This window comes from Anneissia japonica, unplaced genomic scaffold, assembly GCF_011630105.1.
Source record: "Anneissia japonica isolate Jap-2015-1 unplaced genomic scaffold, ASM1163010v1 scaffold2692_len624387_cov171, whole genome shotgun sequence".
Lineage (NCBI taxonomy): Eukaryota > Metazoa > Echinodermata > Crinoidea > Comatulida > Comatulidae > Anneissia > Anneissia japonica.
In genome coordinates, this window is record NW_022742695.1 from 418,755 (window position 1) to 430,539 (window position 11,785).

The 11,785-nt window shown below is 36.9% G+C and overlaps 1 protein-coding gene across 4 annotated transcripts in view; it reads left to right on the top strand.

The window, feature by feature from the left end:
- Nucleotides 1-11,785, top strand: part of LOC117119227 (short transient receptor potential channel 4-like) — a 69,647-nt gene that overhangs the window by 21,891 nt on the left and 35,971 nt on the right. For 3 of the 4 annotated variants that reach the window (XM_033264033.1, XM_033264035.1, XM_033264036.1), the window contains exon 2: nt 6,858-7,263. In XM_033264033.1, the coding sequence (XP_033119924.1) occupies nt 6,858-7,263 (406 nt within the window). Of the gene's footprint in view, nt 1-6,253; nt 6,578-6,857; nt 7,264-11,785 lie in introns of those variants that run through there. The other variant, XM_033264034.1, reaches the window with a different exon arrangement.

Consider the following 11,785-nt stretch of genomic DNA (forward strand, 5'->3'; position numbering starts at 1 on the left):
CATGCAAATAAAGAGGAACTGCACACAAGCGCAATATCACCAAACGAAGGCTGGGCTGGAGACGACGTTCATTTCTTTACATAGGCCCAGCCCAGTTGGCCCAGCCCAGTAGGCCCAGCCAAGTAGGCCCAGCCCAGTAGGCCCAGCACAGTTGCCCAGCACAGTCGTTTCATATCAAGCAGCTGTGTGACATGTGACAATTCCTTATAAACACTTTTGTGTTTTAGAGTGTTTTGTAACCATGTTTGTCTATAATAAACGATGTACTTAACACGATTGCAGTAGGTATGCTTCGTTCAAGATAAGAATGTTAATGGAATTTACCTAACATTTAATTGAATTCCTAGTTTGTGCCAGGGTGTATGTTTGCATTTAACTTTGTTCACCTATAACTTATAAGATGGAAAGTTAGGCTGAATGCCTAAATCATAAGAGTAGTGCAACTGTCTACAAGATAAAGAACGAATCAAACTGTTTGCAGACTAACCCTAAACTGTCTTTATAAATTGCAAAGTTAAAGAAGATTATAATTATTATAACACCAGTTCTATTTAGTTTTGTTGTTATTACTTCGGCCAAAGAGGTTATGCCTTCGCTGCTGTCTGTCGTGCTATATTGTGTTAACAAGATTACGCAAAATCTAATGAATGGATTCATAGAATTTAGTGGAATGGACCGTACATAATAATTGAAGAAAGACACCATTTAATTTTCGAACGAAAAGGTCAAAGAACAAGGTCAAGTTTACGGAAATCAATTTATTTAGAAAATAATGGAATCGCCCCTTCGTATTAGAAGGCAGCATTCAAGAAAAATAAACAATATGCTAACAGGAGTCCAGTAAGTCTGACAGGGGTACAAAACAAGGGCAACCGCCTTGAGACTTGGTTAGGGGTCCCGAAATAATATTCATGGTGAAGGTCTTATGGTTTAGAATGATCTAAAATTGTGCTTTTAGATTAATATTATAATACAATTGTCTGAATCGGCAAATAAATAGTTTTATTCTGATGAACTCGTTGAGGTGTATGAAAACGAGGGTTCGTGCTTGTCCGACACGGAAAAATCACAATTTCCTCTATTACCTAATGAGGATGGTATAGGTCCAAATTTAGAAATATTATGGGATGGTCCAGACAAGATACAGTGAGCATTAGAAAAATAATGATTCGATTTCATAAGAGCTCTTCAATTACAATTTTCATCGTTATTAAAGATTTCGTCTATAAGAAGCATGTTTATTTAAAAACACATGTGCGGCGTATATTTAACTACTATGATGGTACTTATTTTAAATGTTTTCTAAATTTCATTGTATTTAACCTACTTTAATTTAGGTAGGCCGCTAAGCGACGCATAATTATTCATGTTGTCTATTTACGTCTAACATTACCACGCTTTTGAAAGCTTCTTCATCTGCTTGCCTTATATGTTTTCTGGGATAAAATAAATCTAAAAGGTTAAATACTACACTTGCGAATTGCAAATTCAAATTTGAATAGAAATTGGCAAATCTTACTCTCCAACACTTAATTCGACTTTAACTCGTCTAGAATCATACATGCATGCATTACTTCATGTCGTGTAACTAGTTAAAAATTGCCGGATATTGACGTGCTAATCTGTACTTCTGAAGGCCAATTCAGACAGCGTCATACGACGCAGCCCGACGCGATTCATCGTCGGGGCCGTCGTGAGAATATTAAACCTGGTTTTCTTAAAATTGCTACACTATCTCTACAGTATTTTCAGTGCTCTCTTTGTACTGCGGAGCTGTCCCCGGCGCAATCGGGAAGGCTCCCTGATCCAATCGGCCAATCAACATCACCGAAAGCTGTCGGCGATAGCGGGGAGCAATTGTATGGAAACCAGGCCTTAAACGTGTTTCTACGACGCGACTGTCTCCCGGCACAGACCATCGCGCCAGCGTTAAACTCACACAGACCCGACACGTCAACAAATCGCGTCGGGCTGCGTCATACTACGCTGACTGAGTTGGCCTTTCAGCGCTGCAAATATGATTTCACATTAATGTAAAACGTTACCATTGGACCTACGCTTAGTAAATAAATAATGGAGTAAATTACAAAGTAATGGAATACATGAATAAATAAACAAAGACATATATTTGGAGAATATATTGAAGAAAAGGCTTCAAACGAAATAATAGTCGATATGACGGAGTGACAAATTAGATTTACGTGTATCTGGTCATACCAAAAAGAGAAATATAGAGCCCGTGGCTATTTTATAGTCCTGCGTTGGAGTATGATTGTCTGGTCTGGTTTTCTGCGAAGTAAAGTGATAAAGTTGCCTGGTCGAGTTCAATTATGCCCTGCGACTGGTGACATCAAACCTATTATGCCGTTAAGCCACCGATGAAAAGTTGCAGCTGTGTGCTGTCATATTGTTCGCAGCTCTCAGTAGGGATTGACTCCTCCTCCGAAACAAGACCATTGCTTCTCGCCCGGGATGCTTGGTATACGCACAGATCTAGATCTGGATCGGATACTGTCCAACACTCCAACGGAGTCAAACGGACAGTAGCGGTTCCTTGTATTCAGGCGCGTAACAGGGGTCTTGGGTCGGGGGGGGGGGGCAAAGGGGGGCAAAGGTAATAATTTTCCCGGTTAGTAATTTATCATACCCACCCCACCCCACTCCCTATATAGAAAACAATACGACATAGTGCTTATCTTATTTATAATATAGGCCACACACGTGTGTTTGAAACTAGATATAAGTATTTTCATGATGGTTTTATTTATTACAAACATATTCTTTCACCATCAATACACATTGAGGCCCTTCTTTTAGGTTAAAACAATCTATCTTAAATTTTTCTTTCTTGAGTTTTGGACTATTATGTGTTTAAATAACTTAAAAGGATAACCCTAAAAAATGCTCACTAAGCGCGCAAAAAGTTTTTGTGTCTTTAATTCTAATTTCGTCGGAATTGATCAAAACTCCCAAAAAATGTGCATTTTTTGGCACTTTCAGAGGATGCAAAGGGCATTTATCAAGGGGTGGGGAAATATCTTCTAAATACGGATATTTTCCCCTTGCCCCCCAGTGTTTTTAATTCTAATTTCGTCGGAATTGATCAAAACTCCCTAAAATGTGCAATATTTAGAGGAAATTGGCCTACTTCAACAAGAAATGCGCGCGAAGCGCGCAAAATTGAGATTTCTAGGCACTCAGAGGATGAAAAGGGCATTTATCAAGGGGTGGGAAAGATTTTCCAAAGATAGATATTTTCCCCTTCTCCCCCGGTGGTTACGCCATCTGGCAGCTTAGATCAAAGGAGTTATGGGGTTGCAGGGTCTTGTGAGTCTGGTCATCATGATATCTTACTTTCTATTCTTGTCTTTATTTTTCTCTTTTTCTTTTTCTTTTCCTTTCCTTTTCTTTTCCTCTTCTTTCTCTTTTCCTCCCTCTCCCCTCTTTCTTTTCTCTTAATACCCAGCCCGGTTGACATAAATTATTACAAAAACCACGGAGCTATACAAACAACCGTCCGGTCCACTTAACTGTGTTTATCTATAAAACGAGTGGACATGCAGTACAAAAATCTTACACAGCCAGGGGGAGGTCTGCCTCCCCCCCCCACCTCCTGTTACGCCACTGCTTGTATTCTAAACTAAAAAGTTTGTGGTCAGTTCGTTCGCTTGCAAATGTTTAGGCCTAGACCAAATTTAAAACCGTTTATCCCTATCGCCGTAGGCTGTACTGACATTCATAGCAAGCCTGAAGTTTTATAGGCTACTAATAATCATATTTGAACATTTTATTTTAAGTATGTTCTGGTACCTCAATCTTTTAAAATAATTTTACTGTATGAATTTATATTCCATCAACTGAAAACTGAAACATTCCAGAAATGTTTGAATCTGCAGACCTTATAAAACTATAATTTAAGGCATAAAATATGATAAGCTGTATATGTAACTGATGTCCGAAGGGCCTTTTGAACCTCCATAGGATATGACATGATCTAGGATATAAACTTGAGACATAGGTATGACCATATTACAGGACATACTGTATAAGATGTACACTGCAGTGCAAGACTATGTAATCAAATTTGAAAATTTGAGTAATTATACAATGCCTAATAATAGGCATTTCAGAATGGCTTGGATGCCCAACTTTTCATTACAATACGGGAAATTGTTGTTAAGGGTTAGGACCTATGTATTTTCTGAAATTAATGAAATAATCCCCCCAAGAGAAAACATGACCGCTTTAATTTATACATCGATTCTCTTGATTTTGTTTAACTTTAATTTAATTTCCCTCAGAATGCCGACTTTATGACGTCATAAAACATTATTATAAATCAAATAGCTCGTAAATAATTATTACATTAACGCGAGGTTGCCTGTGTACGATTTTTGTACTGCATGTCCACTCGTTTTATAGATAAACACGGTTAAGTGGACCGGACGGTTGTTTGTATAGCTCCGTGGTTTTTGTAATAATTTATGTCAACCTTGTAGTATGTCATCTGTTTTGGCAACACTCTTGATAGGTGTGTCATTGATTATGGGTTAGCATAATATCAATAATTCTTGTGTTAGTAACCTTAAGGTGTCAACGGTTTCATTATTATCACAAAAGTACACTGTGAAGGGGGTAAAAGCCGACCTCATAAGGACTCCAAAAGTGTAGGCCTAGGTGTATAACAGGAAGAGTATAGAAAAAGGTCGAATGACAGGAAAAGTCCCCCACTACAGTTTTGGACGCACTGCGTCAGTCATGAGCAGGCTTGCCGTACCGCCTCAGGCCCTATGTGTATGTAGGCCTACATGGGAATGATAGGTAGGAAACTCACAATCACATGAGCATCAGCTTTGTAAGAAGACTACATTTGGTAGTGAAATCTCGGAGCATTTAGAGGTAAAGTAAGCGAAAATAACACCTCAGCAGTTTTTGTAGTCTTTTGAATACATAAGGTTTTTAAAATGTTAATCTCATAGGCCTAAAAAACAACAATTTTAATTATTATTTATAATTTTATTATGCATACTTTTGGGGATGGAGTGTGTTACAGAAAAAAATTATTAGTAATCTCATGATAATAATGGAAATGAATAACCATAGTAATATTTCATGTTTACAATTCAGTATTTTAGCTGACTCATGATAACCATTCGTACGCCTGAATCAAATCGTAACTTTGATTGGATTTCCTGTTGCGTGAATGCAACATTGGTAATGAGTAGGTGGCAACCGTTCGAATACATAGACCTACATTTTTTGACCTAATATTCTTATTCATAATTTTATTTTTTCACTTTTCAATTTTCAATGAGCGCTTTTATTTTGCTGAAAAAAAAAGTTTTATCGTTTTAACATTTGACTGGTACTTTAAACCAATAAACTTTCAATGCTTTTTATTTCTCTTGGTCGATCATTATTCTGTTTATATCAAACATTAGGCCTATAGGCTATTGCAATTTCAACATTTCTTAGGCCTATATGTAGGAGACTAAAGGCTGGTTTCCATAAAATCGCTGCACGTTCTCTACAGTGTTGCAATCGTTTACTGTGCGGAGCATGCAGTTCCTACGCAATCTGGAAGGCTCTAATTTCGACCGACCAATCAGCGTCACCGAAAGCAATAGCGTGTAGCGATTTTGTGGAAACCAGGTTTAAGCTACGAGTTTAGTCATTCAAGTGTTTTAGTATCTGAGTTTATTAGTAAGATATGTTGACAAATCAGTTCAGCATATTCAGACTCCAATGGACCTTTCCGCTAAGCTCCGCCCCTTGGATATTGTTGCTAAGGTCCCACAAGACGGCAGTGTTAAAACATACGCGGACACGTGCGTTTGTGGGACAACAAGTGTGTTTGTAAGACGCGCGCGTATTCCTAGCGCTGTTCTGATTAGTCAGTTGTTAAGTTTGATTGGCACTCCGGAAAGGTCTATTGCGTACGGTGTGCAAAGTTTGTTTTTGGTTCACTATATTTTATTCAAGCTAAAATTTTTCATAATTTAATGCATTGAAATAAATACCGTGTACTGTATTGTTTGAAAATATCTAACAATAATTAACAAATATTGTATTCGATATTTTGGTTCGTGTGTTTAGAAAAAAAATTAAGGAATTTCTGGAATCAAGGTTTTAGGAATAAATTATCTCCATGACTCCATGTTAGTTACAAAAATAACTGAAATTTATGCTGGCAGTATTTTATAACGCTTGTCATTCACACGGCTGGGTCAACGTTTGTAATTCCGTATTGATGTAATAATCTGTCACTCGGAGATATACGTTTGTGTCTCGGCTGCTGTTCGCTTGTGTCTGTTTGTAGTCCACCTAAATCTTATTGTATTTGCCTCGTTAACTTTTCTAAAACTTAAGGAAGTAGAACTGCATTCTTCTGTCAGTAAGCCAGATTTGCTATGAAGATTTACCGTCCAATTACTTGTATGTCTAACAAAAAATGGATGAGTGAATGAATAATTAGAGACGACCTGACGCAAATGTCGGAGTGGATATTTTCTCTTTTGTGCCCGAGCCTAACTCAATAACGAAGAAAGATGACAAGACTGGAACCCGTCAGGAATAGGTGGGAGGCATGTCGAATGATAGAACACAATAACGAAGGACTATTCTGGAGACATATTAACAAATTAAACTATACTTAGGCCATCAACATAATTATGCTCCTGAAAGGAAATACCGCACATATACCAGTAATTTTGTTGGGCACCAACAATCCATTATTCTACCATCATATATGATTTATATTATATTATATTTTTAAAGTACTCCATCATCACCAAAATTTCAATTTAATATAGGCCTATCAATTATGAGTATTGATTGTCTCTTTACTTTCGTTTTAGGTCGTTATGGACGGATTCTGATTCGGACGCCGCCGCCATGCCTGCCTACTACCGGGTGGACTCGAGCAGTGACCGGATCCCCTTGCACATAGTGCGCAAGGAGACGCCACTGTCACCGTCCGAGAAACAGTACCTTCTTGCGGTGGAGCGAGGAGATTTCGGCAGCGTCAGACAGTTTCTCGAGGAGGCTGAGATTTACTTCAATATCAATATAAATTGTGTCGACCCTTTAGGACGGACAGCTCTTATGATCGCAATACAAAATGAAAACATAGAAGTTACTGAATTATTACTGCGACATAATATTCATGTTGGGGATGCCTTATTGCACGCAATTGACGAGGAGGTGGTTGAGGCTGTGGAACTTATTTTAAAGCAGAAACCGCTATCTAAGAAGGATATTAGGGTAAGTTGAAACACTCGAATGCTGTACGTGTGTGTATTCGCAAAGTCTTAGGTCGTGTTTCTGATTAAGTTTCTCATTTGTGTTATACTGTAATTATTGATTCGTCATGTACGTACATAATTCGTTCAGCTATGAACACTCAAAGCCCTCTGATAATCCACCGACGACAAAAATTAACGTCAAAAACTAATTTAGAAGATTAAATTGGTGTCCTGGACTCGCATCTTGTAATATAATTTATAATATGATTTACTGTCCAGAACGTCGATAAACTTTGATAACCGACGCGACCAAATTTATAGTGGTATTTCACGTGGTCCTCTGTAAATTTACCTCATCGCATTTTACATTACTTTAGAATATTATCATTAATAACAATGAAAATAATAATTTAAAAAAAATAAAAACAATAACAAAAATGAACAATTTAACAATGATGATGACGATTCTGATGACGTTAACAATAACAATGGCGACGATGACTTTGGTCGCACGACGAAGACGGCATCGACAACCACGATGATGACGACGACGATCACTACTACCACAAACACAATGGCGGCAGTGACAGTAAGGATAATAAAGGTAAAAAAAAAGATAATATACGGTATAGTAAGAACGAAAATAATAACTAATAATACTGACAATAGTAACAATAACACGATATTAATAAGAAGATGCACGATACAATGGACCTATGTTTTATTCATTAAATTGGCACTCATACACGAAATAAAAAAGGCAAAATTAAAAAAAAAAAATGCTCTAGCACGAATATGTAGCTCGTAAAATAAAGGCCTAGATCAAACAACGGTTGATACCTTCACGTAAGCTCACTGAGAAAAAAAAAAACAGGACAAATGGAGGAGGATGCGACTCAATTTAAGAACGTTGTAAAGAAAAATAAATGAACCTTTTGAAACTAATAAGCCATTCGTAAGTATATTGGGGCCTACTGATAATGAAGGTATTTATATCTCCACGTACTGATAAACAAAAACAAAATAGAGGAGGAGGAGGAGAGGATGACTGAATTTAAGTATGTTATAAAAAAAATTACCTGTAATAAACCATTTGTAAATTATTTAATCATTCGTAAGTATATGTAGCCTGCTGATTACGAGGGTATTAATTATACCTGCACATATGTAGTTCGATATTTCGAAGCAACAAGAATAGAAGGAGAGAAATGACTCAATTTAAGAACGTTATAAAGAGAAAATTAATAAACCATTCAAAGTCTCTGATTATCCTTCAAAGTTCATAGGTTATAATTGCTGATGAGATATTGTAAGATGATATTCATATATTGAGAAAGCCGGGCATCTTCGGTTGTAATTCAATATTGTAAAGGAGAAATTGATCACAGAAAGGAATTGTCATGCGTTCGTGGTATAGTACTGATTGGTATTCATCAGCAACTGTAATAGACATTGTCACACATCGATGATTTTGTAGTCTGTATTTTAGGAGATTTTTAGTTATGTTCCCTCGTCTCCTCAATTAGTAAGGAACAGTAGTATTGGCTGATAAATTCTTTATCAAAACGATGTTGGCAACAGTGAGATTAATTTTCACGACTGATTAAATTTACAATAGGCCTATATATTTTTTATGCATCAACCCATTTTGAATCGTTAAATAAACGAAACCGTTCTTTATTGTGTACCATGTATAAACCTACGACAGTCATATGTTACAAGTTTACAAGCTAAGTTTTATGAACATAACATTCACATGTAAAAAACTTGTAGACCTATCGATAATAAGAAATAATGTGGAGTATTATGCTTAGTATATGCTTACCTTCTAATCCCTAGGTCACGTGTGCAATTCCTAGGACAGCTTGGCTGGAATTTCATCCACAACTAAAAAAAAATCCACTTACTAAAGAGGGGGGGGGGCTCACTGCGTCGTACGACGGTCCCAACTCCGCTATCTGCGAGCGCTAGACGACGCCACGCCGTCTGCTGATTTTTGGTGGCATTCTGAACGGATAGTCATTAAAAAAGACCCGTTTGCGCGCGCGTCGTGGAGTTGCGTTCCCCATAGATTCGCGTCGGCCGACGACCCGTCGGGCGAGCTGCAGTGAGTGAGCGGCTTCAGTTTTATAAAGAGACTTGGTTTATAAAGCATCGCGCATCCTGTAACTGGCGAGTTAATTGCTGATGAATGCGAAAAAAATACAGTAAAACAAATAATTGGTATAATATTATCATGATTAGGTGAACAATAACTGCATTGTTTGGGGATTCTGTTCCCTTCTTTATACTAAATTTACCTAATCAATATGTGCTACATGTAGAATTATCCTTTTACTAAACTCAACTAATCAATATGTGCTGTATGTAGCAGTATCTATTTATCATGTAAATGCACCACTAAAGTCCGAATTATATGCATTAATATCATGCAATTATTATGCGAACACATAAACGTCCAAAAACTCAAATGCTATATACATTCTTAGTAGGCCTAACAAATGCACCGTGTTAAGGCCAACTCAGACAGCGTCGGCCGACGCAGCCCGACGCGATTTGTTGTCGCGTCGGGTCTGTGTGAGTTGAACGCAGACGCGATGGTGTGCGTCGGGGGCAGTCGTGTAGTAGAATATTAAACGTGTTTAATATTTCTCACGACGGCTTAAGACTGTCCCCGACGATAAATCGGGTCGGGCTGCGTCGACCGACGCTGTCTGAGTTGGCCTTTACAGCTGAGTGCTCGTTTTATACGATAGAACTTTGCATAAAATTTGCACGTAGGCAAAGCGATTACCTACAACTGTACTATCGTAGTAGGTTGAGACAGGCCAGTGACGACTACTCGGCATATTAATGGGGGATGAATTAACACGTATTATTGCATTGAACGATACACGATAGCAATCGCGTTATACTGCAAATTTATATAAAACGATACTAATAAAAATCCGTCGAGATGTCGGTCCCTTGGGAGGGCTTGGAGAATAAATTGCTTAAGCTATTTATGTGACTGGTGGCAAGATTCCGGAATTATTGTGCTACGCGTATATCCAGTACTGTACTAGAACTAAAAATTTTCTTTGACCAAAAAATGTTGTATGCACATGTATAGTCATGATGTGCCTATATATGGCCATTATGTGATGTCAATGACCATATTTAGGCATATCACATTATCGTCCTCTGTCTCATCATCATTACCACCGTCATCATCATCATCGGTGTTGTGGCCGTCATCATCATCATCATCATCATCATCATCATCGCCATCATCATAATCACCATCATCTATATTATTTATTATTCGTATTATTATTAATATTGTTAATATTGATAATAATAAGAATTGAAATTGATGAATTAAGATATTACGGTATTTTATTAGAAGATGAAATGAGATATTAGGCCTGTTGAATAAATGTATAAAAAAGTGAAGTACGCTAAAATTATTGATATTCTCTATGACTACATGGCATAACGCTATAAATCTGGTAACACTTAAAGTATAACTAAGCCCAGCCACGTACTGGATGATAAATTATATTTTAAAGTCAGATTACAAGATGCGAGTCTAAGACACCAAGTTAATCTGCTAAAATGTTAACGATAAGAGTTTCTGACATTAATGTCACAACGACACAAAATTTACGGGACAAGAAAAAAAAAATCATAGGCCTTCATTAAACATTTTAAAATTTGCTGACATGTTAAAATATATTAAACATTACATGGTTGAATTAATTTTATTATATAGCTATTAGGCTTACTAAGACAAAACGAGACAAGATATTGTCGTTGAAACAGCATCCAATTTCTGTATAACAAGTTTAATGCTTTATATCCACACATTAATTAGTGATTATTTTTTATCAATACTTAACAGAAATATTTCCATTTGTATTATTTTCTTCATTTTAATCTATAATAAAAGCAAATTTCCCTTAATGTGACGAATACTTAGCCTAAGAAATGTGGAGATAGATATCATCCTGTAATAAGTGAGTCTGTTAGAAAGTGAGTCTGTTGTGAAAGGCATAACACATAAAATAGCATGTTGACATAAAAATTCCCTTTTTTGTGTACTTTTAGGTGACTGACTTATAGCCATTAGTATCTTCGTATTCAGGGGCAGATCCAAAGATTTCCGAAAGGGGGCCAAAAGGGGTCGGAATGTGGGGCCGTTTAAAATAACACCACCATAGTGGGCCCGGGGCATGCCCCCGCGAAATTTTAGTTTTCCAGACGCTCTAAAATATCCTGAGGCGTTTTGGGCGATCATATTTTTTTTTTTTTTTTTTTTTTTTTTTTTCAAAACGACCCCCTTCCTAAATCCACCCTTGGTATTCCTTACACTTAAATACAGTATGTTGATTACAACTATACTAAGTACTTACCATTTTATAAAAAAACTGTCATGATTAGGTCAACACAATCATGTATTCAAATATTAAATTCTGTATTTTCCAATAGGCCTATGTTTTAATTTGAATATATACCAATTCCAATTAGTGAAATATTTTGTGTGAGAAAAAGAAAAAGAT